The sequence below is a fragment of the Rhinoderma darwinii genome, chromosome 3 (genome assembly GCF_050947455.1).
Source record: "Rhinoderma darwinii isolate aRhiDar2 chromosome 3, aRhiDar2.hap1, whole genome shotgun sequence".
NCBI lineage: Eukaryota > Metazoa > Chordata > Amphibia > Anura > Rhinodermatidae > Rhinoderma > Rhinoderma darwinii.
Window position 1 is genome coordinate 120,096,471 of NC_134689.1, and position 25,695 is coordinate 120,122,165.

Sequence of the window (25,695 nt, forward strand, 5' to 3'; positions counted from 1 at the left end):
TATGGTGCCAGGCATTAGGCCTGCACTGTGTTAGTTAGGATACCTGATTGTATAGTTAGTGCCGGACAGGCATAGCGTTTTCTTTTTGTTTGTTTTCTTTTTTATTCATGTACAACCTGTAAATAAAACTGTCTGAGGCCAGTAGTACCACATCTTTGCTGTGCGGACTGAAATTTACTGGCGTGTTTGATACAGAGTGCCCGTCTACCCCAGGAGACGACTGTCGCGCTACCTAATTTCCTTACAACACCATGTTGCTTTTGCAAAGCCCCTAAGGAACCAGTACAGTGGAAACTCCCCAAAAGTGACTTCATTCATGAAACTACACCCCTTGAAGAATTAATCTAGGGGTCTACTGAGCATTTTAACCCCACAGGTGTTTCATAGATTTTATTATAATTGGGCAGTGAAAATAAAAAAAAATCCTTTTTCTTCAATAAGACGCAATTTTAGCTCAAAAGTTTTCATTTTCTCAACAAATAAAAGAAAAAAAGAGCCACAACATTTGTAAAGCAATTTCTCCCGAGTACAGCAATACCCCATATGTGGTCATAAACTGCTGTTTGGGCACAGAGTAGGGCTCAGAAGGGAAGGAGCGCCATTTGCTTTTGGAGTACAGATTTTGCTGGATTGGTTTCTGGGCGCTATGTCGTACTTACAAAGTCCCTGTGGAACCAAAACAGTGGATCCCGCCAGAAGTGACACCATTTTATAAACAACACCCCTCAAGGTATTCACCTAGGGGTGTAGTGAGCATATTAACCCCGCAGGTGATTGGCAGAAATTGGTGTGCACTCGATGTTGCAGAGTGAAAATTTTATTTTTTCCATAGATATGCCAATATGTGGTGCCCAGTTTGTGCCACCATAACAAGACAGCTCTCTAATTATTATGCTGTGTTTCCCAGTTTTAGAAACACCCTACATGGGACACTAATCTTTTTCCTGGACATTCGACCAGGCTCAGGAGTGAAAGAGCACCATGCGAAATTGAGGCCAAATTTGGCAATTTACAAAGTATTGGTTCACATTTCAGGGCTCTGATGTGAAATAATAAAAGAAACCCCTGAGAAGTGACCCCATTTTGGAAACTGCATCCCTCAAGGCATTTATTAAGAGGTGTAGTGAGCATCTTCACCCCACAGGTCTTTTCCATGAATGATTGCGCCGCGGTAGGTGCAAAGTAAAAATTATAATTTTTCCCTAGATATGCCATTTCAGTGGCAAATATGTGGTGCCCATCTTGTGCCACTGGAGACACACACCCCAAAAATTGTTAAAAGGGTTCTCCCGGGTATGGCGATGTCATATATGTGGAAGTAAACTGCTGTTTAGGCACACTGTAGGGTTCAGAAGGGAAGGAGCGTCATTTTGCTTTTGGAGCGCAGATTTTGCTTGGTAGTAGTTTTGTTTGGTTTTTCCGTTTGGTTTTTCCGTTTATAATGTGGGGGTATATGTAAGGCGGGTAGAGTACATCAGGGGCATAGACAGGTGGCATAATAACAGGGTAAAAAAAATAATAACATAATCCATAGATGTGTGTTACACTGTGGAGCAATCCTTTCTGCACAGGCCGGTGTCGCGCTCATAAATATCCTTTTTTATCCCCCTATGGTACACACCCTGCACCTTTGTAGTTTGGGGAATTTTGCTGGAAAGTGTTGTCCTGGTATAATATGAGCGCCCTCGCTTCCAGCAGATATGTTTGGGCCCTCCCCTTCCTGGTTCCCTAATTTTAAGGGTCTTGATAATTCGCCACATGAAACAGAAGAAATGTTCCCCTCGGGTCGGCACAACTGCATATTTTTTCTTTCCTGACTTATTGGAGCCTTAACTAATTTTATTTTTTCATAGATGTAGTGGTATGAGGGCTGTTTTTTTTGCTGGACGAGCTATAGTTTTTATTGGTACCATTTTGGGGTACATGCGACTTTTTGATCACTTGTTATCCTTTTTTTTTTGGGAGGCCAGGTGACAAAAAAACAGCAATTCTGGCATTTTTTTTAGTTCTTTTTATACAGCGTTCACCACGCATCATAAGTTATATGTTAACTTTATTCTGCGGGTCAGTCCGAATCTGGCGATACCAAATTTATGTCACTTTTTTATGTTTTACAACTATTTGCACAATAAAATTACTTTTGTAAAGAGAATGTATTTTTTCTGTCGCCAAGTTGTGAGAACCATAACTTTTTAATTTTTTCGTCGACTGAGCTGTATGAGGGCTTGTTTTTTGTGAGATGAGTTATAGTTTTAACCCCTTCCCTCTTTGGCCACTTTTGACCTTCCTGACAGAGCCTCATTTTTCAAATCTGACATGTTTCACTTTATGTGGTAATAACTCCGGAATGCTTTTACCTATCCAAGCGATTCTGAGATTGTTTTTTCGTGACACATTGGACTTTATGTTACTGGCAAAATTTGCCCGATACATTCAGTATTTAATTGTGAAAAACACCAAAATTTAGCTAACATTTTTAAAAATTAGCATTTTTCTAAATTTAAATGTATCTGCTTGTAAGACAGGCAGTTATAGCACACAAAAATGTTGCTAATTAACATCACCCATATGTCTACTTTAGTTTAGTATCGTTTTTTGAACATCATTTTATTTTTCTAGGACGTTACAAGGTTTAGAACTTTAGCAGCAATTTCTCACATTTTCAAGAAAATGTCAAAATGCTATTTTTACAGGGGCCAGTTCAGTTGTGAAGTGGCTTTGAGGTCCTTAGATATTAGAAACCCCCAATAAGTCACCCCATTTTAAAAACTGCACCCCTCAAAGTATTCAAAACAGCATTTAGAAAGTTTCTTAACCCTTTAGACATTGCGCAGGAATTTAGGCAAAGTAGAGGTGAAATTTACAAAGTTCATAATTTTTTTCCAGAAGTTAAATTTGAATCCATTTTTTTTGTACCACAGAAGGTTTTACCAGAGAAATGCAACTCAATATTTATTGCCCAGGTTCTGCAGTTTTAGGAAATATCCCACATGTGGCCCTAGTGTGCTACTTGACTGAAGCACCGGCCTCCGAAGCAAAAGTAGCACCTAGTGGATTTTGTGCCTCCTTTTTATTAGAATATATTTTAGGCACCATGTCAGCTTTGAAGAGGTCTTGTGGAACTAAAACAGTGGAAACCCCCCAAAAGTGACCCCATTTTGGAAACTACACCCCTCGAGGAATTTATTTAGGGGTGTAGCAAGCATTTTGACCCGCCAGTTTTTTTTGCAAAAATTTTTGGAACTAGGCCATGAAAAGGAAAATCTACATTTTTTCAAGTTTTTTTCATTTCCAAAAGAACTAAAGTAGAAAACGCACCACAATGTTTGTAGAGCAATTTCTCCCGAGTAAAACAATACCCCACATGTGGTAATAAATGGTTGTTTGGACACACGGCAGGGCTTAGAACGGAAAGAGCGCTATTTGGCTCTTGGAGCTCAAATTTAGCAGGAATGGTTTGCGGAGGCCATGTCACATTTGCAAAGCCCCTGAGGGGACAAAACAGAAACCCCCCACAAGTGACCCCATTTTAGAAACTATACCCCTTGAGGAAATTATCTAGGGGTATAGTGAGCATTTTGACCCCACAGGTTTTTTGCAGAAATTTTTGGAAGTAGGCTGTGAAAATGAAAATCTACATTTTTTCAAAGAAAATGTAGGTTTAGGTATTTTTTTTTCATTTCCGCAAGGACTGAAGGAGAAAAAACACCACAACATTTGTAAAGCAATTTTTCCTGAGTAAAACAATACTCCACATGTGGTCATAAACATCTGTTTGGACACACGGTATGGCTCAGAATGGAAGGAGCACCATTTGGATTTTGGAATGGTTTCTGGGCGCCATGTCACATTTGCTGAGCCCCTGTAGTACTATTACAGTGGAAACACCCCAGAAGTGACTCCATTTGGGAAACTGCACCCCCTGAGGAATCATCTAGGGGTATAGTGAAAATGTTGATCCCAAAGGTTTTTTGCTGAATTAATTAGAATTAAGCCATGAAAATGAAAAATATATATTTTTTCCAACAAGATGTAGTTTTAGATCAAGATTTTTCATTTTTACAAGGAATAAAGAAGAAAAAGCACACCAACATTTGTAAAGAAATTTCTTCCGAGTACGGTAACACCCCATATGTGGTTATAATCAGCTGTTTACATATATGGCAGCATTCAGAAGAAAAGGAGCGGTATTTATCTTTTGGAGCGTAGATTTTGCTGGAATGGTTTGCGGACGCCATGTTGCATTTGCAAAACCTCTGATGTACCAAACAAAAGTGACCCCGTTTAAGAAACTACACCCCTAAAGGCATTTATCAAGGGGTGTAGTGAGAATTTAGACTCCACTGATGTTTTTCAGAAATGAATACGCAGTGGATGGTGCAAAGTGAACATTGCAATTTTTCCACTGATCTACCTATTCACCGCACAATATTTTGTGCCCCTAGAGAATCTTACCCCATAAATTGTTAAGCGGGTTCTCCCGGGTATGGTAATGCCTTACTTGTGGCCATAAATTGCTGTTTGGGCACACTGTAGGGCTAAGAAGGGAAAGACCGCAATTTTGAGCATGGATTTTGCTTGGTAGTAGTTCTGTTTGGGGTTTTGCTGGTATTTCAGTTTATAATGTGGGGGCATATGTAATCTGTGCGGAGTACATTAGGGCATAATAAGAGGGTATAATAATGGGGTAAATAATACAATTATCCATAAATGTGTGTTACGATGTGAAGCAATCCGTTATGCGCAGGCCGGTGTCACACTGATAAACGGTTTTCTTTCTTATCCCCCTTTTGTAACTCTCTGCACCTTTTGAGGACTTTTTCTCCTTCGTAGTTTGGGAAATATTGCTGGGAAAGTTTTGCGCTGGTATAATACGAGCACCCTCGCTTCCAGCGGATGTGCTATGTCCCTTCCTTTCCTAGTTCCTCAATACTAGGGCCCTGAAACTGAAGGAATGTTCCCCTCCGGCCTGCACATTGAGATGTTTTTTCATCACCGCATTACTAGTGCCATAACTTTTTTATTTTTCAGTTGATTGAGCGGTGTGCGGGCTTGTTTTTTGCGAGACGGGCTGTAGATTTTATTGGTACCATTTTAGAACACATACGACTTTTTGATCACTTTTTATATCATTTTTTGATAAAGGAAATTACCAAAAACAAACAATTCTGGAATAGTTTTTAATTGTTTTTTTTTTCGGCATCCACAGTGCGCCATAAATTACATGTTAGCTTTATTCTGCGGGTCGATACGATTATGGCGATACCAAATTTATATAGTTTTTTTTATGTATTGCAGCTTTTGCACAATAAAATCACTTTTTTTTATAAAATCATTTGTTTTCTGTGTCACCATATTCTAAGACCCATAACTTTTTTTATTTTTACGTGCACAAAGCGGTGTGTGGGATTATTTTTTGCGGGACGGATTGCCGTTTTTATTAGTACTATTTTGGAGTAAATGTGACTTTTTGATCACTTTTTATAGCATTTTTTGGAAGGAGATGTGACCTAAAAACAAACATTCTGGCGTTGTTTTTCATGTTTTTTTTTTAACCGCGTTCACCGTGCGGGATAAATGACATAATAGTTTTGTAGTTTGGGTCGTTACGGACGCGGCAATACCAATTATGTATAGTTTTTTTAATTTTTACGTTTTTCCCATAATAAAAGACTATGGGAAAAAAAGTCAGTTTAGCTTTATTTTTATCTGAAACGTGTGTGTTTTTAGTGTTTTACCACATTTTTATTAACTTTTTTTTTCTTTTTTGACTTGTTCCACTAGGGGACTTGAGGGCCTGATGCCCCGATCGCTACTCTAATACACTGCAGTGTATTAGCGCTGTCAGTTATTCACTGACAGCAAGCATATGAGGACACGCCGCAGGCAGGTCCTCATTGGCTCCCGTACAAGGCAGACTCGGACGCCATTTTCTGGCGTCCGATTGCCACAGCAACCCAGCGATTGCGTCACTGGGTTGCCGGTCGGCTTAAAACCTATCAGATGCTGCGCAATATTGAGCGCAGCATCTGAGGGGTTAATCAGCCGGATCGGAGAATAGCTCCGGTCCTGGCAGTTACAGGAGGGTGCCAGCTGTATAATACAGCTGTCACCCCGCGGTGATGGTGCCGGCTCTGCTTCTGAGCCCGCACCATCATTGCGACGTAACTGTACTGCGCTTTGCGGGAACACCTTTCCGGCAGCGCCGTATATATATGCCGGATGTCGGGAAGGGGTGAATAGGTACCATTTTTGATACATGCGACTTTTTGATCACTTTTTATTTCAATTTTTGGAAGACAAAGTGACCAAAAAAACAGCAATTATGGCAGTATTTTTTAGTTTGTTTTTTTCCGGCGTTCACTGTGCGGGATAAATAACACAATATTTTTATAGTTCAGGTCGTTACGGACGCGGCGATACAAAATATGTATGGCTTTATTATTTTTTTCAATAATAAATGATTTGATAAGGGAAAAAGGCTGATAGTGTTTTATGTCATTACTTGAAACTTTTATTGTATTTTTTAGAACTTTTATATTTACTTTTTTTTTTCTACCCTTTTTTTTACACTTTTCTTCAGTTCCACTAGGGGACTTGAAGCTCCAACTGTTTGTTTGATATTCTAATACATTGCACTACCTATGTAGTGCAATGTATTAGAACTGTCAGTTGTTCACTGACAGCAAGCCGATCAAGCCTCGCCTCCGGATGGGGCCTAATCGGCTACAGTAATGGCAGACAGGAAGCCATTGTTAGGCCTCCTGTTGCCATAGTAGCAGTCGCTAGCCTTGCCATCGCATGGCAGGCTGCCGATTTGCTACATACAGTTAAGATGCAGCGATCACATTGGATCGCTGCATCGAAGGGGTCAATGGCAGGAATCGGTGATAGTTCCGGTTCCTGTCGATAAATCGGGGTGTCTGCTGTAACGCCGGCTCAGCTTCTGAGCCGGAAGGTGAGCCGGCACCATCTTGCTGATGGTACCGGAAGCCTTTTAGGCCTCGCCGACGAGCGGAACATAGGAGGCTTTCGTTGCTGGCAGACCGGGAGGTAAGTATTAGGCCTTTGCAGCCACCGGCAACCCAGCAATCACGTTGCTGGGGTGGCGATGGCTAAAAACTCCTCAGCATGTGAGGGGTTAATCGGTCGGATCGGAGGCTAGCTCCGGTCCTGGCCGATACCTCAGTGTGCCAGCTGTAACATACAGCTGACACCCGGCAGGGATTGCGCTGGCTGAGCTCCTGAGCTAGCTCCATCTCCTTCACGTACAGTTACGTGGAAATGAGTTAAAACAACGTGATTTTGCAAGAAAGGGTTAAGGCTTGGTTTCCACGTAGCGTAATTGCTGTGGAATTTCCACGACGGAATTCTGTACAGTAACAGCAAAGTGGATGAGATTTGGACAAATCTCATGCACACGCTGCGGAAAAAAATCTGCCTCGAAGATGTTCATAAATTTACTAGCAGTGCGTTTTTTTAAAATCTGCAGCTTGTCAATTTATGCTGTGGAAACGTTGCTCTTTTGTTGCGGGATTTCCCCATTGAATTGAATGGGGAAGTAAAACCCGCACCAAATAGCATAAGTTGCAATTTTTACGGCAGAAGCGCTGGGATTCCGCTGCAAAAAATGCAAATCTGAAAAAAAAGAGAATATTTATTTTGTATTAAATTAATAAAAAGTTTATACTTATCCCCGGGCATTGTCATAGCGACACATTCCTCTGTTTCAGGCTCATCACTGTACATTGGGTAATGGCTCAGGGGTGCACACAGGAAAGGTTTCAAGTTGCCCGGAAAACTCCCTGTTGCCAGGGCCGGGAGGCCCTCACATAGATTTGACAGCACTGACGAGGCAAAAGAACCATCAGTACCTTGCCGCACCACTCTTCGCTTTTCTTATGATGCATGCGCTTTTCCTATAATGACTTTATCGTGTCGCCCATGTCGTTCTGCTGGAGCAGGCTAGGTCAGAAGAGACCAAGTCTGCAACGCTGGAGAACAACGTGGGAACGGGGACCGATGACTGTGTTTGTTTTCGATGTGGGGCATTATCTTCAGTGGGCACTGTGGCCCTATCTACATGTACTATGTGGTATTATCTACAGAGGACAGTGTGTGGCACTATATACAAGGACCAGTGTGTGGCACTATCTGCAGGGGGCACTGTTGCACTGTTTTTTATGCTACGAGTATTGGTCAGCACATATCCACTAGCCTAGCCCTTTATATTAGAGCTTGTAATATACAGGGCTGGGCTGGTAAATATGTGCGGACCAATACTCGTAGCCTAACAAACCAAAGGATAGCAGGAGCGCTGCGAAAATAGCTTGGTTAAAATAGTATGCATTTGGGAACTCCCCTTTAAAAATCCTGCATCTTCCCATGTGGCCATGTCTGGTATTGCAGCTCAGTCCCATTTACTTGATTGGACTAAGCTACAGTGAGCTGAACTACCAGGCACAGCCACCATCAAATGTAGGGCTCTGTGCCTGGTAAACAATAAAGGGGACCCTAGGTTAGCTATCCCACCAGTCTGAATTTATGGCCTATCGTGAGGAATGGTATTGGCCGAGGAAACAGATTTTACAATTATGCATTAAATGGTAAAACACTGGGTAACTCTACTTCTAAAAAAGATTTGGGGATATTGGTTGACAGTACATTCACCTTTAGCAATCAGTGCCAGGCAGCTGCTGCCAAGGCAAATAAAATCATGGGATGCATCAGAAGAGGCATAGATGCTCATGACAAGAACATAGTTTTGCCTCTGTACAAATCACTAGTCAGACCACACATGGAATACTGTGTAACATTTTGGGCACCAGTGTATAAGAAAGACATGGCTGAACTGGAACAGGTGCAAAAAAGGGCGACCAAGATAATTAAGGGAATGGGTAGATTGCAGTACCAAGAAATGTTATCAAACTTGGGGCTATTCAGTTTAGAAAAAAGACGACTTAGGGGCGATCTAATTACAATGTACAAATATAAAATTGGACAGTACAGAGATCTTTCTAATGATCTTTTTACACCTAGGCCTGTAACAAGGACAAGTGGGCATCCTCTACATCTAGAGGAAAAAAGGTTTCACCATCATCACAGACGGAGATTCTTTACTGTGAGAGCGGTGAGACTATGGAACTCTACCACAGGATGTTGTGATGGTTGATTCTTTGAACAAGTTCAAGAAGGGCCTTGATGCCTTTCTTGAAAAATATAATTTTGCAGGTTATGAGTACTAGACTCTGGAGATGGGACATTAATCCAGGGATTTATTCTGATTGCCATATTTGGAGTCGTAGAGGAATTTTTCCCCTAATTAGGCAATTGGCATCAACCTCATAGGGGTTCTTGTCTTCCTCTGGATTAACACGGTAGGATTATGGGTTGGACTTTATGGACCTCTGTCTTTTTTCCACCTTAGAAACTATGCAACTATGTAACTATGACAGACAGCAGTCATGTTGTTACTAATAATATGGTCCTGCTAAGATCTACTATACTACATTATACTTTTTGTGTGTTCAGATACATGTATATATTGTTACTCTATCCTTTCCTTTTGTATAGTTTATTACTACATTATATGCATATGCTGTTTGTACTCTAGACAAACATAAGAGATGAGCAGAACTTTGAAAATTAGTTTCACCAATGAGCAAATTTCCTATTATGGAGCTGTGTACGCTGCATAAAATGCAACAGACACAGTAATATTAAAATGTGGATCCATTTTGCATCCTCCATTGCATTATATACTGGCAAAGAGAATTTTCAACATTTCACTCATCTCTAGAAATAATATGGTACCAAATTCAACCAATTTTTTGGAAAAAGCATACAGGAAATGTACAGTATTTACATCTTCCAAATGGAAGTAAGCAGACCTCTACTGTATACGTATTTCAGTATATTTATAGTTCAAGGAAAACGATGAAATTGCACATATCTAATGTATATGTCTATTGGCCCACAGAAAAAGGTTTCACCAAGACATGAGCTGGATTAGTGCCCTTATGACCTACAAGCTGATTATTTTTGAGTAATAGTAGATATATATCCCCGTGTTACACCAGACATGAGTGTGTCAAGACCCTACAGGTCAAACTCAACAGGATGCTGAAATTAACTTTTTGCAGAACAATCAAAATCATATGAGCGATGAAGTAAGTAAACAAGTGAGCCAGAAAATGGGGATAACAGGAATTCGTGAAAAGGAATAGAGTGGAAAATGAATGAGGTTTTTTTTTTGTCACCCAATCCAATAATATGTACAAAACCATAAAAATATTTGTCTTATTGGAAAACAAAAGTAAGCCACCCTTGTCGGGTAATCCCGATCTAATGAAGTTTACTGTATAATATACTTACCTTTGACGAGAGGGGTTTTGGTGCACTAGATCTTTCAGTGAATGGCTTAAAAGTAATAAATCATTTTAGGCTTTTCAAGAAGCTCATATATCCCAACAGAGAAGCATGGATAGACTTAATATGTGTAACACCTGGCTGAAGTTATAGCCTTGTAAGTTCTAGTGCTAATCATTACTTATGAGTAATTCTGGGCTGCGTTAAATCTTGCCCTATTGGGTGTGGTAGTCTATGTTTTTGTATTATATGTAGAGTACTATCCTTTCTAGTTATTTGTGGCCCACACTTATAGAAAACTGAATGGATAAGGTATGAAACTTAGAATATTGCTATGTATAAAGTTAAAACTGTTCCTGTAAATAATTCTATTATTAAAGGCTATGTGCAATTTTTTGCAGCTAGTTTGTATTGCACAAAACAATCCTACTGTTTGTGTTTTCAGCTCTTATGCAGACATGTGTATCTCTATGGTTACAGACTACAAGCTTTGTGTGTAGTCATGTGTCCCTCCATTCCATTTGCCCCTCTCCCAGCTTACTTACAAATTGTAAGAGAGGGGAAAGATGGATGGGAGTAACTCATGACTGAAGGATCAGACCACACATACATACATACATACATACATACATACATACATACATACATACATACATACATACATGGTTGATAATTAACCAGAATAAATTCCTGGATCAATAAGATGTAACTTGCGATATTATATCCTTCAAGAAAGGCATCCAGACCACTCTTGAACTTGTTAAATCAACCATCACAACATCCTGTTATATCGTGGTCAGTATGATAGAGCCCCTGTGAGGACCTGCACCACACATACCATAGTGATATTGTTTTTGGATTCTGTCCATTTCCCTCTGTTTTGCACCATCACAACATCCTGTAGCACAGAGTCTCACTGCTATTACTGTAAAGAATCCCTGTCTATGATGATGATGTGAAACCTTCTTTCCTCTAGATGGATGCCCCATTGTTACTGGCCTTGACAGCTCTCTGTACTGTCCATTCATATAGTTGTACATTGTAATTAGATCGCTCCTAAACCGTCTTTTTTTCTAAACTCTATAACACAAAATTTGTTAATCTTTCTAAGTATTGCAAACCATTCATTCCTGTAATTACCTTGGCCACCCTCCTCTGCATTTGCTCCAGTTCAGCTACTGTATGTCCTTCTTATGCAGAAGTTCCCAAAATTGTACACGATATTCCAGTCTGTAAGCATGGAGACATATAGGCCTGCATAGAAGCCATATAGCCCAAACAATAGGATCTTTTTGAAAAATTATTTCTGCAAAGAATCAAAATTGTATATTGCCTTTGTGCTGTTCATCATCGGACTCTAAGACTACATAAAACTCCATAGAAAACGTTGTAGAAGATCTGATGGGTTTCTCTTAAAGTTGGAATAACAACAAAAAGTGAAGCCTAGCTTTTTCATATGTATATTTTTAGCTTATTATGGGAAACACCTTTGTGCATCTATTTACATCTATTTGCTCTCTCACTTCAAAAGTAGAGATCCAACTTCACTTAAAACAGCAATGGAATTCAGAAGAAACTTATCCTCTGTTCCATAATCATATAGCAATGCTACTCACACCAGGTCTTCATTGCGCTTTTAAAATTTATTCTATGTTGCCAATTCAGTAAAAAAAAAAAGGGGGCTTGTATAGTATAGTAATTGTTGGAAGGGATTAATAATGATTACACCACAGGTTTTAAACTGGAAGGGGATTTATAAAGCTTTAGTCTGTAGATTGCAGGAAAAAAAAATAGGATAAAAGCCTATAAAAATAGATTTTTCCTTTGATGGCATCTACTGCCATTAAGTTAGATGTCTGTGACAACTTATATGTTCAGATTATCTGTATTTATCCTTAAAGAACAAAACTGTATCTATCAGCAGTTCTCATTTTTGTGACACTGCCACGATAAGCCACGTGGGTGAAGTCTCATAGACCATTTTCATATTCGGGGCTTTTGCAGCAGTCATAAGCGTTGAGGAACACCGTAGAATATAATAATATAGCCTTTCATCATTCATTCTTGTGCCTTATTTTACATACATGAAAAAACAATGCCATTGTGATCCTAACACAGATAGTCTTCTTTTGTTACAGCATTAGTGAGTGCATCCCTTTAGGGGAAATTCACACAGAGTTTTTTGGCACGTTTTTTGACGCGGAAACCGCATCGAAAACCGCGTCAAAAAATGGCCGAACACGCCTCCCATTGACATGTTCTGTCTTCGGCCATTTACATCTCTGACCTCCCATTGACATCAATGGAAGGCAGAGAAAGCGGTTATCACTGCGTATATTGCCGCGGGCAAAAAACGAAGTGAAAAACGTGGCAAACAGCGTGCAGGCATGTCAAAATCTGCCTTTAAAATTCCTGAAGGAATTTTGAGGCAGATTTTTCCGCCTGCAAACAAACTCAGTGTGAACAGGGCCTTAGTGAATCTACTATAATATTTCTGCAAAACATTTATGAGTTCTGTGTACTGTAAAAAGTAACAATCGAAATTTCAAGCATTTTGAAGAATTTTAATATATAGCAACAATGTAAATGCCAGTCAAGCATAAAGAAAGGAAATTTTAATGTTACATCAATTATTCAGCTATCTCCCAAACTGTGCTTAATGATATTTATTTAAGGTTCCTTCATCAAATTGGTTTCCCACCATATACATTTAGCAACTATGTACAGAATAGCTGATAAATGTGTAAGCACTGGGTCCTCCATCAATCACCAAAATGGGGGTACATAGCCCTCTTTCCTCAGAACCCACATGACCGCAGTGTGGAGGGTGGGTGATAAATGTATATGGTAGGTAAACCTCTAGGCAAATACATATGATAGTTACATTTACTGGACTGGTATATTGTGCAAACCTGCAGAACTGTAGAAGAATATATTTACTACCTGTAACAGTACATCTAAAAACTAAGCTCTATACCACAAGTACAGTAACAAATGTGACAAAAAATATAGGGATTCCCGTTTTTCTGCCATCTCGTTTATGGACTTCAGAAGCAGGTTAGAGTACAAGGAGGTGTATAAATTGGTATCATGAGTAGCTATAGCAGTGGGATATATGATATCCTAATAATATGACATCTCTTGATGCTGTCTAGTGATAGTGGTGTGGCTTCTTTAAAAAATAAGAAATACTAAATTAAACCTTAAAGGAACAGTGTCATCACAATTTTTTTTTTAATATGTTAAAGATGTTAGTGCTTTATTAAAAACGTTTATATTTATTTGTGTGTTTGTGTTTTACTTTTTCTTATTTTTACACTTTTTCTTCCCTATGGGGGCTGCCATTTTTTGTTCCATTTCTGTATGTGTCGATTAACGACACATACAGACATGGAATACGGCAGCCACAGTCCCATAGGGACTGCGAACGGGTCCCGTCCCATCCACTTCTGTGTACGCCGTCTGTGTGGGAACTGCGCATGCGCCGCTCCCACACAGTCCAATTTGAAATGCGCGCCGTCCGGCGCCATTTTCCTGTGGACCGGAAGTCGCGGCCGGACAGTAAGATTACTACTTCCGGTCGCGGCTTCCGGACTTGTGCACTTGGACCAGCGGCAGCAGACGGAGCGGACGGGCCGGAGGGAGCCGCGGCGGCAGGAGCAGGTAAGAGATTTCTATGTATGTTCGTGTTTGTGTACGTTTACTACTGTATGTAAACCTACTACACTGTGTGTTAGCTCAAAAAATGGCGACACACAGTGTAGGAGGTTAGACCATTCAAACCCCTCGTTTATCCCGGCACTAGCCAGGATAAAGGAGGGGGGGATGCTGAGAGCTCACTAGAGCGAGGGCTTTTTACCCAATTTTGCAATGCTGCAATTTTGGGAATAGCTCCATCTAGTGACCAGCAATGGGAAATATTATAAATTAGAATCTAATTTATAATATTTCCTGACTCGTGAAAAAAAAAAAAAAAATTTGAACAATGTTTAATCACCTACACACTAAATGTTTAATTAAAAAAAAACAACATGTTTTTCTGGCAACACATTTCCTTTAAGGGGTTCTTCAGGCATTCTTTATTGATGACCTATCCTTAGGATAGGCCATCGATATCAGATCGGTGGGGGTCCGACTCCCAGCGCTCATCAGTGCAGACATCTCCCAGTTTACAGGCACAGCATCGTACACATCCGTAGTGGCTGTGCCTGGGATTGCACTTCCGGTCCAATTCATGCGAATGGGACTGAGCTGCAATCTCAGGCACAGTGGCTACGGATGTGTACAGTGCTCTGCCTGGTAAAAACTGAAGAGACCATGGCGATGAATGCCAAGGCCCCGTGAGTCAGCGGATCGGCGGGGGTGCCGAGAGTCAATCTGATATTGATGGCCTATCCTAAGGATAGGCCATCAAGAAAAATGCCAGGAGAACCCCTTTAAAAGCTATGTAAACCCTAGGTGACATTTACATTTATTGTAATGTATGTTTATTGTGATCAAATCTAAGCGATCCACATTAAGGTTAAATTGCGTGCCAGAGGCACACAGAAGCTGCTGTCAGCCAGACATCAGTCCACCTCACTGACGGGTTTGTCTTACAGCGGCATTACGCAGCTTCTATGTAAAGTGGACACATGGAAGCTGCAGCACTGAAACGACACACATTTCTTAATTTATTTATTTAACAAAAGTGCTTATTATCACAAAATATATACATTACACGAATAAAAAAAAATATGTCACTAAAGGTTTACAGTAAATAGCCTTTAACAAGTCATAGACAAATTTGATGCATTGTATTTTACCTCATGCGTAAAGGTTATGCACAACTGTTACCAAGTTTTATTTTCAATGCATCTAAAATGAATTTTAGTAATAGTCTAAATATAAATATACCTTTTATATATACAGCTTCCATGCAGAGCTATGCGTGCCCATGGTTACAGACTACACAAAATCTGTGTCGTCTAATGTATTACATTACTCCCTCTTCCCCTTTTGGCTAACCTACAGAGAGTAGAAGAGCGGCTAGATGGGAGGGAGTAACACATGAATGCATGGTCAGACTACAAACAGGCTTGGCAGTCTGTGTAATCATATAGGCGCATAGGTCTGCATAGGAGTGGCATACTCACAAATGTAGGATATCTTTAAAAACAACTATTTGGGGGAGTTCACACAGAGTTTTTTGACACGGAAAATGCCTCCCATTGATTTCAATGGGAGGCAGAGGCGGTTTTTTCCCGGGAGCGAAAAAACTGTCTCGCAGGAAAAAGAAGGGACATGCCCTATCTTTGGCCATTTACGCCTCTGACCTCCCATTGACATCGATGGGAGGCAGAGAAGGGTATTTCGCTGATTTTTTGGACGTGGCGCTCAATGGCCGCGGCCAAAAAAGCTGCAAAAATCGTCGTGCAGGCAGAGCAAAATCTGCCTCAAAATTCCAAAGGGAATTTTGAGGCAGATTTTCCGCCTGCAAAAAAACTCAGTGTGAACCCAGCCTTAGAAAAATGTCTGTGTTATTATAGATGCATTGGAGCAATAAAATGAAAAGCTCGCAAAAGTGAACATAGCCTTTAAGCATGAGGTAAACTGCAATGCTTCAACTTCTACTGTCTGTTACATTTAATTTTGTATTTCTTCTTTCTTAAAGAAAAACATAAAGCCACAACTCTGTCCACTAGACAGTAACAAGGAACACAGGGTTTGTTTGTAGTCTGTAAAATTATGGAGACACATAAGTCTGCATAGGAACTGTATACACAAAACGTAGGATTTAAAAAAAAAAAGAAAAAAAAAGGAACTAGACTAGTTGGTAAGTTGCTTTTCAATTTGACACTAGCGATATTGAAGCAATATTAGAAATGTGGACGTTGACAATAGTCTAGTATGGGGAAAACCATTCACTGCCCTGATTTTCTGAAAACTTTTCATTATCGAAAGAGTCCAGGTTTATCAAGCAAGTGCAGGCGAACTATTCTACATCCATGGACTGCTTGCCTTAAGTTCTTTTGTTAAATGAAAAAGGCAAGAGGTAGCTGCTGTGCTCAATATCCCTTTGCCTATCTTCCTACTGCCTGGCTTTTGTTCTAAGCTCATTATAAATGAGCAGCAGAATTGTCTTATTTGGAGTTTAATTAATTAACAAAAGAGAAAAACAAAAACCTGTTACTTCCAATGCTCACCCTCATCCCTCCTTTTCATTCTCTCCTCGGTATAATATTGTGAAATATGATAAAGTAAAAATAGAGAGCCTGGTGGCATGTCTCCCAGTTACTGTCATTTGTCAAGCTCCAAGCCATGAACCTTTGTCTTCTTTTCCCTATTGTAAAGAAAACTTGTGGTGGGAAGGTAGGGGGGTTAAATTGAAAGAAAAGAGTGGACTGTTGATGCTTTTAAGAAACAGAAGATATTTAGAGCTCATAGAATTCTTGTCTTCAGCAATGTACAGATGCACTATGTGGACAAAAGTATTGGGATATACCTCCAAGTGATTGAATTCAGGTGTTTTATTCAGTCCCATGGCCACAGGTGTATAAAATAAGGCATCTAGCCATGCAGTCGCCTATACAAACTTTTGTGAAAGAATGGGTCGTTCTAAAGAGATCACCGAATGCCAGCGTGGTACTGTTATAGTATGCGACCATTTCAACAAGTCAGTTCATGAATATTCATGATATTCCACGATCAACTGTGAGTGGTAGTACTGCAAAGTGGAAGCGTTGATGAACCACAGCAGCTCAGCCATGAAGTGCAGACCAAGTAAGTTTCAGAGTTGGATCGCCGAGTGATGAGGTGCATAGTACATAAGAGTCACCAACGCTCTGCTGACTCAATAACTTCAGAGTTCGAAATCTTCTTTGGCATTAACATCAGCACAAAAATTGTGTGCCGGGAGCTTCATGGCATGGGTTTTTAAGACTTAGCACCTGCATGCAGGCCTTACATCACCAAGTACAATGTCAAGTGTCGGATGGAGTGGTGTGAAGAATGCCGCCACTGGTTTCTGGAGCAGAGGAACGTGTTCTGTGGAGTAATGAATCACGTTTCTATATCTGGCAGTCTGATGGATGAGTCTTGGATTGGCAATGCCTGACTGCATTGTGCCAACTGAAAAGTTTAGTGGAGTATGGATAATGCTATGGGATTGTTTTTCAGAGGTTGGCTTAGACCTCTTAGTACCAGTGAAAGGAAATCTTGGTGCTTCAGCATACCAAGACATTTTGGATGCTTTGTTGGAACAGTTTGGGGAAGGCCAATTTCTGTTCCAGCATAACTGTGCCCCAGTGCACAAAGCAAGGTCTATAAAGACATGGTTGGGTGAGTCTGGTGTGGAAGAACTTGACTGGCCCACACAGAGCCCTGAACTCAACCCCATCAAAAGTCAGGTCTTCTCGTTCAACATCAGTGTCTGACCTCACAAATGCTCTTCTGAATGAATGGTCAAAAACTGCCACAGACACACTCCAAAATCTTGTAGAAATCCTTCCCAGAAGAATGGAAGCTGTTTTAGCTGCAAATGGTGGGCAAATGCCATATAAATGTCTATGGATTTAGAATAGGGTATCATAAAATCTCCGGTAGGAGTAATGTGTAGTTGTCCCAATATTTTTGTCCATATATTGTATGTCCACCCTTACCTTTGCCTAAATTGGTTAATTTCTCATGAAACCATTTCTATACAATTTTGTGACATGCTAGTAAAACTCTTGACAGGCTGCAATCTAAATCACAACCACTGGGTGGCCACACAGATACATATAGCATAGACATCTCGTGACAAGGTATCGCAAAATTATGTCTTTTTTTTTTAAAGCTGAGCATGTTGCGCAACACATCTCAGGATATGATGAGATACATAGAGTAAGGACAAATCTGTAATGTCTAGTCCTGCCCTGCAGCCATTCAATTTCCAGTTATGGAAGTGTATGCAGTAAACCAGTGGAGCAATTGGAGCCTATTAATACCACCTAAACACAAGCTAATTGACTGCACTGACTAGTGACATAGAATAATAAGTATGTATATGTGTGCAGGTTAATTATTAAAGGAAGTGAAGCCACCATTCAACACTAATGTGAATTAAAAGTTCAGTGTTCCTAAGCTTATAAAACAGTTGTTTAACTGAATACTTTACATTATACAACGGAATGGTTTATAGTTATCTAAACCCGTCCAAAGAGAAACATTCATAAGCAAATGTGTGGGTTATATTGTCGTGAAGAAATTTGAATATTTGCAGTCACATATCCTGTCACCCATGTTCTTCTATCTAAAATATAGAGTGCCCCCTATGTTTATAATTTTTTTTGCAATGAAATGACAAATCGGAAAACAACAAGACAAATATGAAATTCGTTCTTTCTTATATGTCATTCTACTGACTATAAATAATCCATAAACTAGGATTCTATGACTATAATGAAAATGCACTAACCCCAAACCACTATACTAGGCCTCATGAAGCGGGAAGAGCACAGATTATGTACACAGAGCCTGTATTGCCGCACACGGTGTCTCTCCAGCGTCGCACTACGTGGGCAGGTCTGAAAGAGAATGTCACTATTTTATTTGCATTCTGTATACATTAGACCAAAAAAAAACAACTCTATATAGTGGGGAGCTATAGTAGGGCTCAAAGACTACTGTGGCCAAAATATGCCCAGAGCCATAATACGCTCGTTTGCATGAGCTCTTAGGTTGACATAACTGGGAGAGCCCTCCTTTAGGCTAAGAAATCTCCATTCCTCTTCACTTGGTAGAACAATGTTGGTAAATGGTCATTAAAACTCTTTAAGGGCAAATGCTCAATGTTTATATCTTTAATGCTCCTTCAATTGTCAACTTATTTTGACAGATTTCAACAATTTTATTTTTAAAGCACAAATTTCAGAATTTTCTTTCAATTACACAAATATAACACTAGCAAATTGGATGGAGAAGCCCTTTTTATGGGACACTGAACCTATAAATCAAACAAGAAAGAATACACTATTTATTAGTCAGAAAAGACTTTGGCAAGCGTCAGGAAGAAAATATCTTGAAGAAACTGGGAGCCTTGGAAAGGGCATGGGGCTTAGTTAAGGGAGATGGGGCTTAGTCTTGCTTGATTTTATTTTCATTGCACACAGAAAAATGAGAAAGGGTTTATCCAAGCAACCTTAAACTAGATTTCAGAACTCAGCGCTTTCTTGATAATATTAACTATGGCAATGTACTCCAGGATGGTGCTACCAAGTCAACAATTATCATAAATTGCGAAATATAAATTAAAGGTGTGATCCGCTTCGACAATCCCTTTATTTTAGAAAAAACACAGGAGGGTTCCTTCTGAATTGACTAAGAATTAGCTCATGAACAGTATTTAAAAATGGTCCTGCTCTCAATGTTAAGGTGCGCGCTCGGCGCCCCTCTTAATAGACCAGTGCGCACACATGTTTAAAGTTCCCTAATCAACCCCTGTCCATCCTGGACTATAAGAAGGGGTCCACTCTTCCACTCCCTGCCTGAGCGTTGTTGTAGTTTTCCCATGTCTGTAATGCAAATGGTCCCTTAGGGTTTTCCTGCTCCCAGTGTTCCCTTGTCATGCCTCCTATATCCTGTATCCCGCGCTGTGCTTTGTTCCCAAGCCTGTATGGTACCTGAGTCGTGCCTTGCCTGTTTGGTGCAACCCTCCACCTCCAGCCCCTTCTGTGCCAGAGCCCTTACCGCCATCCTGACTGTCCAAGGTACACTTATTCTACACTCCTACCATAGACTTTTTTGCATATAATGTGAGATGGTCAGCTGCCTCTCCGCTACGGCGGAGCGGCCTAGTGGGTCCACATACCCCTAGATCCTAACAGTACGCTCAGGCCATGGAACCCACTGGCCAGTCTAAGACCGCAGTTCAGAGGATACAGATAGATATGCATGACCTACGGGCACATCAGGAGCAACTCCTTGAGGCTGTAAACTCCATCATGGCCCGACGGGATCAACCCCTTGTTCCACCTCCGGTTCCCCCTCCAGAGACTGCTGCTGTTCCACTGCCCATTACTCCTGTTTGTTCAGGATCCAAAGTTTCATTGCCTCTTCCTCCTCGCTATGATGGTGACCCTAGAGCCTGTAGAGGGTTCATCAATCAATGCACCATTCATTTTAGGGGGGACGACTCCAGCGTCAAAACCTCTTCCAAATTTTCTATTCCTTTGACCATCCTCTCTGGAGAGGCATCACATTCCTCCTCTGCCTATCTTGATTCCAGAGCAGCTGCAAATTCCATCCAGCAGGATTTAGTGGATCGTCTACATCTACCCACAGTTCTTCTAGATAGACGCCTGGTTGTTGCCTCTGTAAATGGACTACCATTGCCCGATCCCATTGTGTCTATCACCAAACCACTGACCTTACAATTTGGAATTCTTCACTCGGAATCGATCACCTTCCTTGTCCTGACTAAAGCTATCAATCCTGTCCTGTTGGGCCTGCCTTGGCTCCGACTACATGCTCCGGTTCTCGACTGGAGTTCCAGTGAGATCCTCCAATGAGGTCCCAAGTGCCTTGCCCACTGCCTGCCACAGGTTCGTCCTGTTTTTCCGCCACTGCCTCAGTCACTCTCTGATCTACCATCACAGTATGCCAGTTTTGCAGACATCTTCACTAAGAAGGAGGCAGAGATGCTTCCCCCCATTGTATCTATGATTGCCCTCTTAAATTACTTCCTGATGCCTCACCACCTCGAGGTCGAGTTTATCTTCTTTCCCTGCCAGAGACCCTAGCCATGTCTGCCTACATTAAGGAGAACCTCGAGAGAGGGTTCATCCGGAAGTCCTCCTCTACGACGGGAGTCGGATTATTCTTCGTGAAGAAAAAGGACAGATCTCTTCATCTATGCATCGACTACCGGGGTCTGAACCAAATTACGGTCAAGAGTAAGTAACCCCTACCACTCATCTCCGAACTTTTTGATACAATTCCTGGGGCTAAGGTGTATCTATGCGGAGCTTATAACTTGACCTGTATCTGCAAGGTGATGAGTGGAAAACCACATTTAACACCCGAGATGGCCATTTGGACTATGTAACGCCCCAGCTGTGTTCCAAGAAATTGTGAATGACGTTTTCTGAAACCTATTGCATGTCTGTGTGGTGGTCTATCTGGACTACATCCTGATTTACTCACCTGATTAGTTGACACATCGGAAGAACGTTTGCCAAGTTCTCTTGTGGTTAAGGGGGAACTGTCTATATGCTAACCTCGAGAAATGTGTGTTTGAGAGGAACTCTTGCCCTTCCTGGGCTACATCGTGTCTGACCGTGGTCTTAAGATGGATCCTGAGAAGGTGAGATCGGTCTTAAAATGGCCACAACCTCAGGGTCCTCGTTCCATACAATGATTTTTTGCAAACTTCTATCGGCAGTTCATCCCGAACTTCTCATCTCTAACTGCTCCAATCTCGGCCCTCACCAAAAAGGAGGTGAACGCCAAGGTATGGCCTCCGGAGGCAGAATCTGCGTTTTCTGAGCTCAAGAGCGCTTTCACTTCAGCATCTGTTCTCCATCACCCTGATGCTTCTCGGCAATATCTTCTGGATGTAGACGCCTCTTCCGTAGGTGCAGAAGCACTACTGTGCCAAAAGAATTCCAAAGGCTAGATGGTGGCTTGTGGCTTCTTCTCAAAATTATTCTCCCCAGCTGAACGCAACTATTCCTGGGAATTGCTGGCAGTCAAGTTGGCCTTAGAGGACCACAAGAACCTCAGATACCTACAGTCGGCCCAACGGTTAAATCCACGCCAGGCCAGATGGTCGTTGTTCTTTGCCCAATTTCAGTTTTTGCTTCACTTCCGTCCTGAAGACAAGAATGTGAAGGCAGACGCCCTGTCTCGCACCTTCGAAACCAATGACTCTGAGGAGACACCTCAATACATCATAGATCCTTCTAGGATTATTGCTGCTAACCTCCTGCAAATCAGAGACATTCCGCCCGGAAAGACTTTTGTCCGTCTTGCTGACAGGAAGAAAATTCTCCGCTGGGGCCACAACTCTAAACTAGCTGGACACTCTGGTGTTCGTAAGACACAGGATTTGATAGCTCGTCACTATTGTTGGTCCACTCTGCCTGGTGATGTTGCGGACTATGTCTCTTCATGTACGAACTGTGCCTTGAACAAATCTACCCGCTCCAAACCTGCTGGCCTGCTATTACCCCTGCCTGTTCCTGATGCCCCTAGGCAGCATATTGAGATGGACTTCATCACTGACCTTCCTTCTTCTGCTGGATGTACCACAAGCTGTGTAGTAAGGGATCGTTTCTCAAAAATGGCACATTTTGTTCCACTGGCCTTCAGTATGCCCCTCGCCTGGCAAATTTGTTTATTCTACACATCTTCCGGATGCACGGCCTTCCTCTGCATATTGTCTCGGACCGGGGAGTACAGTTTACATCCAAGTTTTGGAGATCCCTGTGCAACCTGTTACATGTAAAGCTGGACTTCTACTCTGCCTATTACCCACAGTCCAATGGTTAAGTGGAGAGGACCAATCAAATTTTGGAGAACTATCTCCGCCATTTTGTTTCTGCCCAACACGACAATTGGGTGCAACTTAAGGCTTGGGCGGAGTTCTCATACAATAATCACACAAGTGAGTCAACTGCCTCGTCTTCCTTCTACATCATGTACAGCCAGCATCCTCGAGTTCCTCTCCCTGTGCCAGCCATGACTCAGGTACCAGCAGCAAATTCTTCTTTTGGGATGGTTATTCACATCTGGCAGCAGACTAAGTCTGCGATTCTCCAAGCAGTGGACCGTATGAAAAACAATGCCGATAAAAGGAGAAAAGTTCCTCCTCACTTCTCTCCTGGAGTCAAGGTCTGGCTATCCTCGAGAAACATTAGTCTCAAGATGCCCTCCCACATATTCACTCCCAGGTTCCTCTGTCTTTTCAAAGTTCTGCAACGGATTAACCCTGTATCCTATGAACTTCGGTTGCCTCCCACTCTCAAGATCCCCAACTCATTTCACGTGTCCCACCTTAAGCCTGTGGTTCTGAACCTCTTCAGTAAAGCTCCGAGGTCTGCAGTTGCTCCCAGCTGGTCATCTGATGTGTTCGAGGTAAAAGAGATTCTAGACTTTAAGAGAATAGGAGGAAGATCCTTCTGTCTAGTGGACTAGAGAGGGTTTGGTCCTGAGGAGAGGTCCTTGGAGCCAGAAGAGAACCTCAATGCTCCTACCCTCATAAGGAAGTTCCTATTGTGCTCCGGACTTAAGAAGAGGGGGCGTAAAGGGGGGTACTGTCTTGGCAGTGGTCGCGGACTGCCGCTGTTCCTTACATGGCGACGCCCGCGACCACAGTCAATTGGCTTCCTGCCGGCGTCTCACTCCTAGGAGACGCCAGCACTCGCTTTGTGCTACACTCCTACCATAGATTTTGTGCATAGACTGTGAGTTGGTCAGCTGCCTCTCTGCTATGGTGGAGCGGCCTAGTGGGTCCACATACCCCTAGATCGTGACAGTAATCAGGTGAACGCTGTTCTTATTGCTTCATTGCCCAAAATAGAAGCTGATCCCTGGTATCACTGTATGCCCTACATGCTGGGACCTCTATCTAAGTACTATATTGACGCCAGCAGGGAATGAGGCAATAAATGGAGTAATGTGGCAGCAAGGGGAGGGTCATTCAGGAGAGTCACATACAAGTATTCATGGGGCTTGTAGGAAACAGCTTCTATAATGCAATCACATGTGCCTCCTATGCAGCTCCCCCATAATAGATACTGTTCTGCACATATAAAGGAAAAGCAAATGGCGGAAAACTATTAAACTACAGTTTGAACGCACATTTGTACAACTTTGGGAAGACATTTGACAACCTCTTCAATTTACTTACAAGAATCCCATAAAACATTATGTGTTAAATGAACAACATTTTAACAATCAAATTAAAATCAATAAATATTCAATATGTGTTTTCTATTGTGCAAACATGCTTTGGACTACCACAGCATGAATTCTAAGAATTGTGGAAACATGAAAATTATCTGTGTTTATTTTGGTCATACTATAATAATTACAGTTAATACATGTCTCAGTAAAGAAAATTAAAGTGTTGATAATGCAGAATTGTCTTTCTACACAAACTGTTTAATTGCTCTACATAAAATAAAATGTAGGGTTTCCCATTGTATTTGTTGATAAGAGAGTCCTTGAGTCCTTGAATGGAAGATATTTAACAGTCAAGTACTCTCTCCCTATCTCCCATTCACTTCTATGGAGAGTGACCGTACATGCATGGCTAGCTTTCCACTGGGAACGGGAACCTGGAACTCTATGTTCTTTGGTTCAGTGGGGGGTATTTTCTTTAAATAAATCATTCAGTGTGTTCCAAGCAACAACAAGACGTGTTTAAATTATGTGTCAGAAAATTCTACATCGGAGAAACCATTTAAAGTTATTACCATGGACCTGACCCATGGAATGCAGCAAATATTTGCAATAGTGTATCTATGCATTGGTTCCATTTCCACAAATCTAAGCTGTTGTGAATGAAGAGCTGTGGAAAACGTTGGTGCTATATTAATAACATCACTATATTATGAAGGACATCATTTGACTTTAATTGTATCATATTATTCTCTTTCTGCATTACCCGTACTGCGGTCTGCACTGTGCTGAATCACATGGTCACTCTGGTGGACCCACTCTCCATTGCATTTGAAGTAGATTTGCGTGGCTGGGGTTGCTTTGCAGCTCAGGGTCACCGGCTTGTTCTTCACAATGAAAACATCCTCGGGTTCTAGGAGGAAGTGCGGTAGCAATTCCCCTCCTTGTCCTCCCAGACTTGATGAACCAGGCATTGGCATGGGAAAAGGATTCACTGGCCCCGAGCTCTGCTGGCATCCTGAAATCAGAGAACATGAGGAGGCTATTGAGTGTATTGCTTGCCTGCTGCCTGCACATTGTATGCATTAGCATTGTTCCACATCTCTCCTTAACTTTCTCAATCACCCACAAGCCTCAGGCTATTTTACACTGCTATATTCATCTTGCTATTGATTTTCATGTTTTAAGCAATGACAAATGTTGCATTAAAAGATGCAATAAAAGGATTGGACATTAAATTAAACTATATCCGTGTTACACATTCACAGACCACTGGTTTGAAAATGTTTTATTTGTTAACTATTTCCTTCCCAACAAACCAATATAAAACTGCAGTCCATTCAAAGTATGGTATATACTCAAATTAAAGGGCAACTATTCTGAATAAAAGAAAAAACCATCACCACAGGGAGTTAAAACTAAATCTCCATTCTGCTTATTGTTATTGCTCAATTGGACACTATT

The 25,695-nt window shown here is 41.3% G+C and overlaps 1 protein-coding gene across 3 annotated transcripts in view; it reads right to left on the reverse strand.

Annotated features, from left to right (window-relative positions):
* Positions 1-25,695, reverse strand: part of UNC5A (unc-5 netrin receptor A) — a 331,913-nt gene that overhangs the window by 135,655 nt on the left and 170,563 nt on the right. For 2 of the 3 annotated variants that reach the window (XM_075856630.1, XM_075856629.1), the window contains exon 2: positions 24,998-25,249. The exons of the other annotated variant lie outside the window; for it this stretch is intronic. In XM_075856630.1, coding sequence (XP_075712745.1) covers positions 24,998-25,249 — 252 coding nt within the window. The remainder of the gene's footprint in view (positions 1-24,997; positions 25,250-25,695) is intronic. 3 annotated transcript variants of the gene reach the window in all.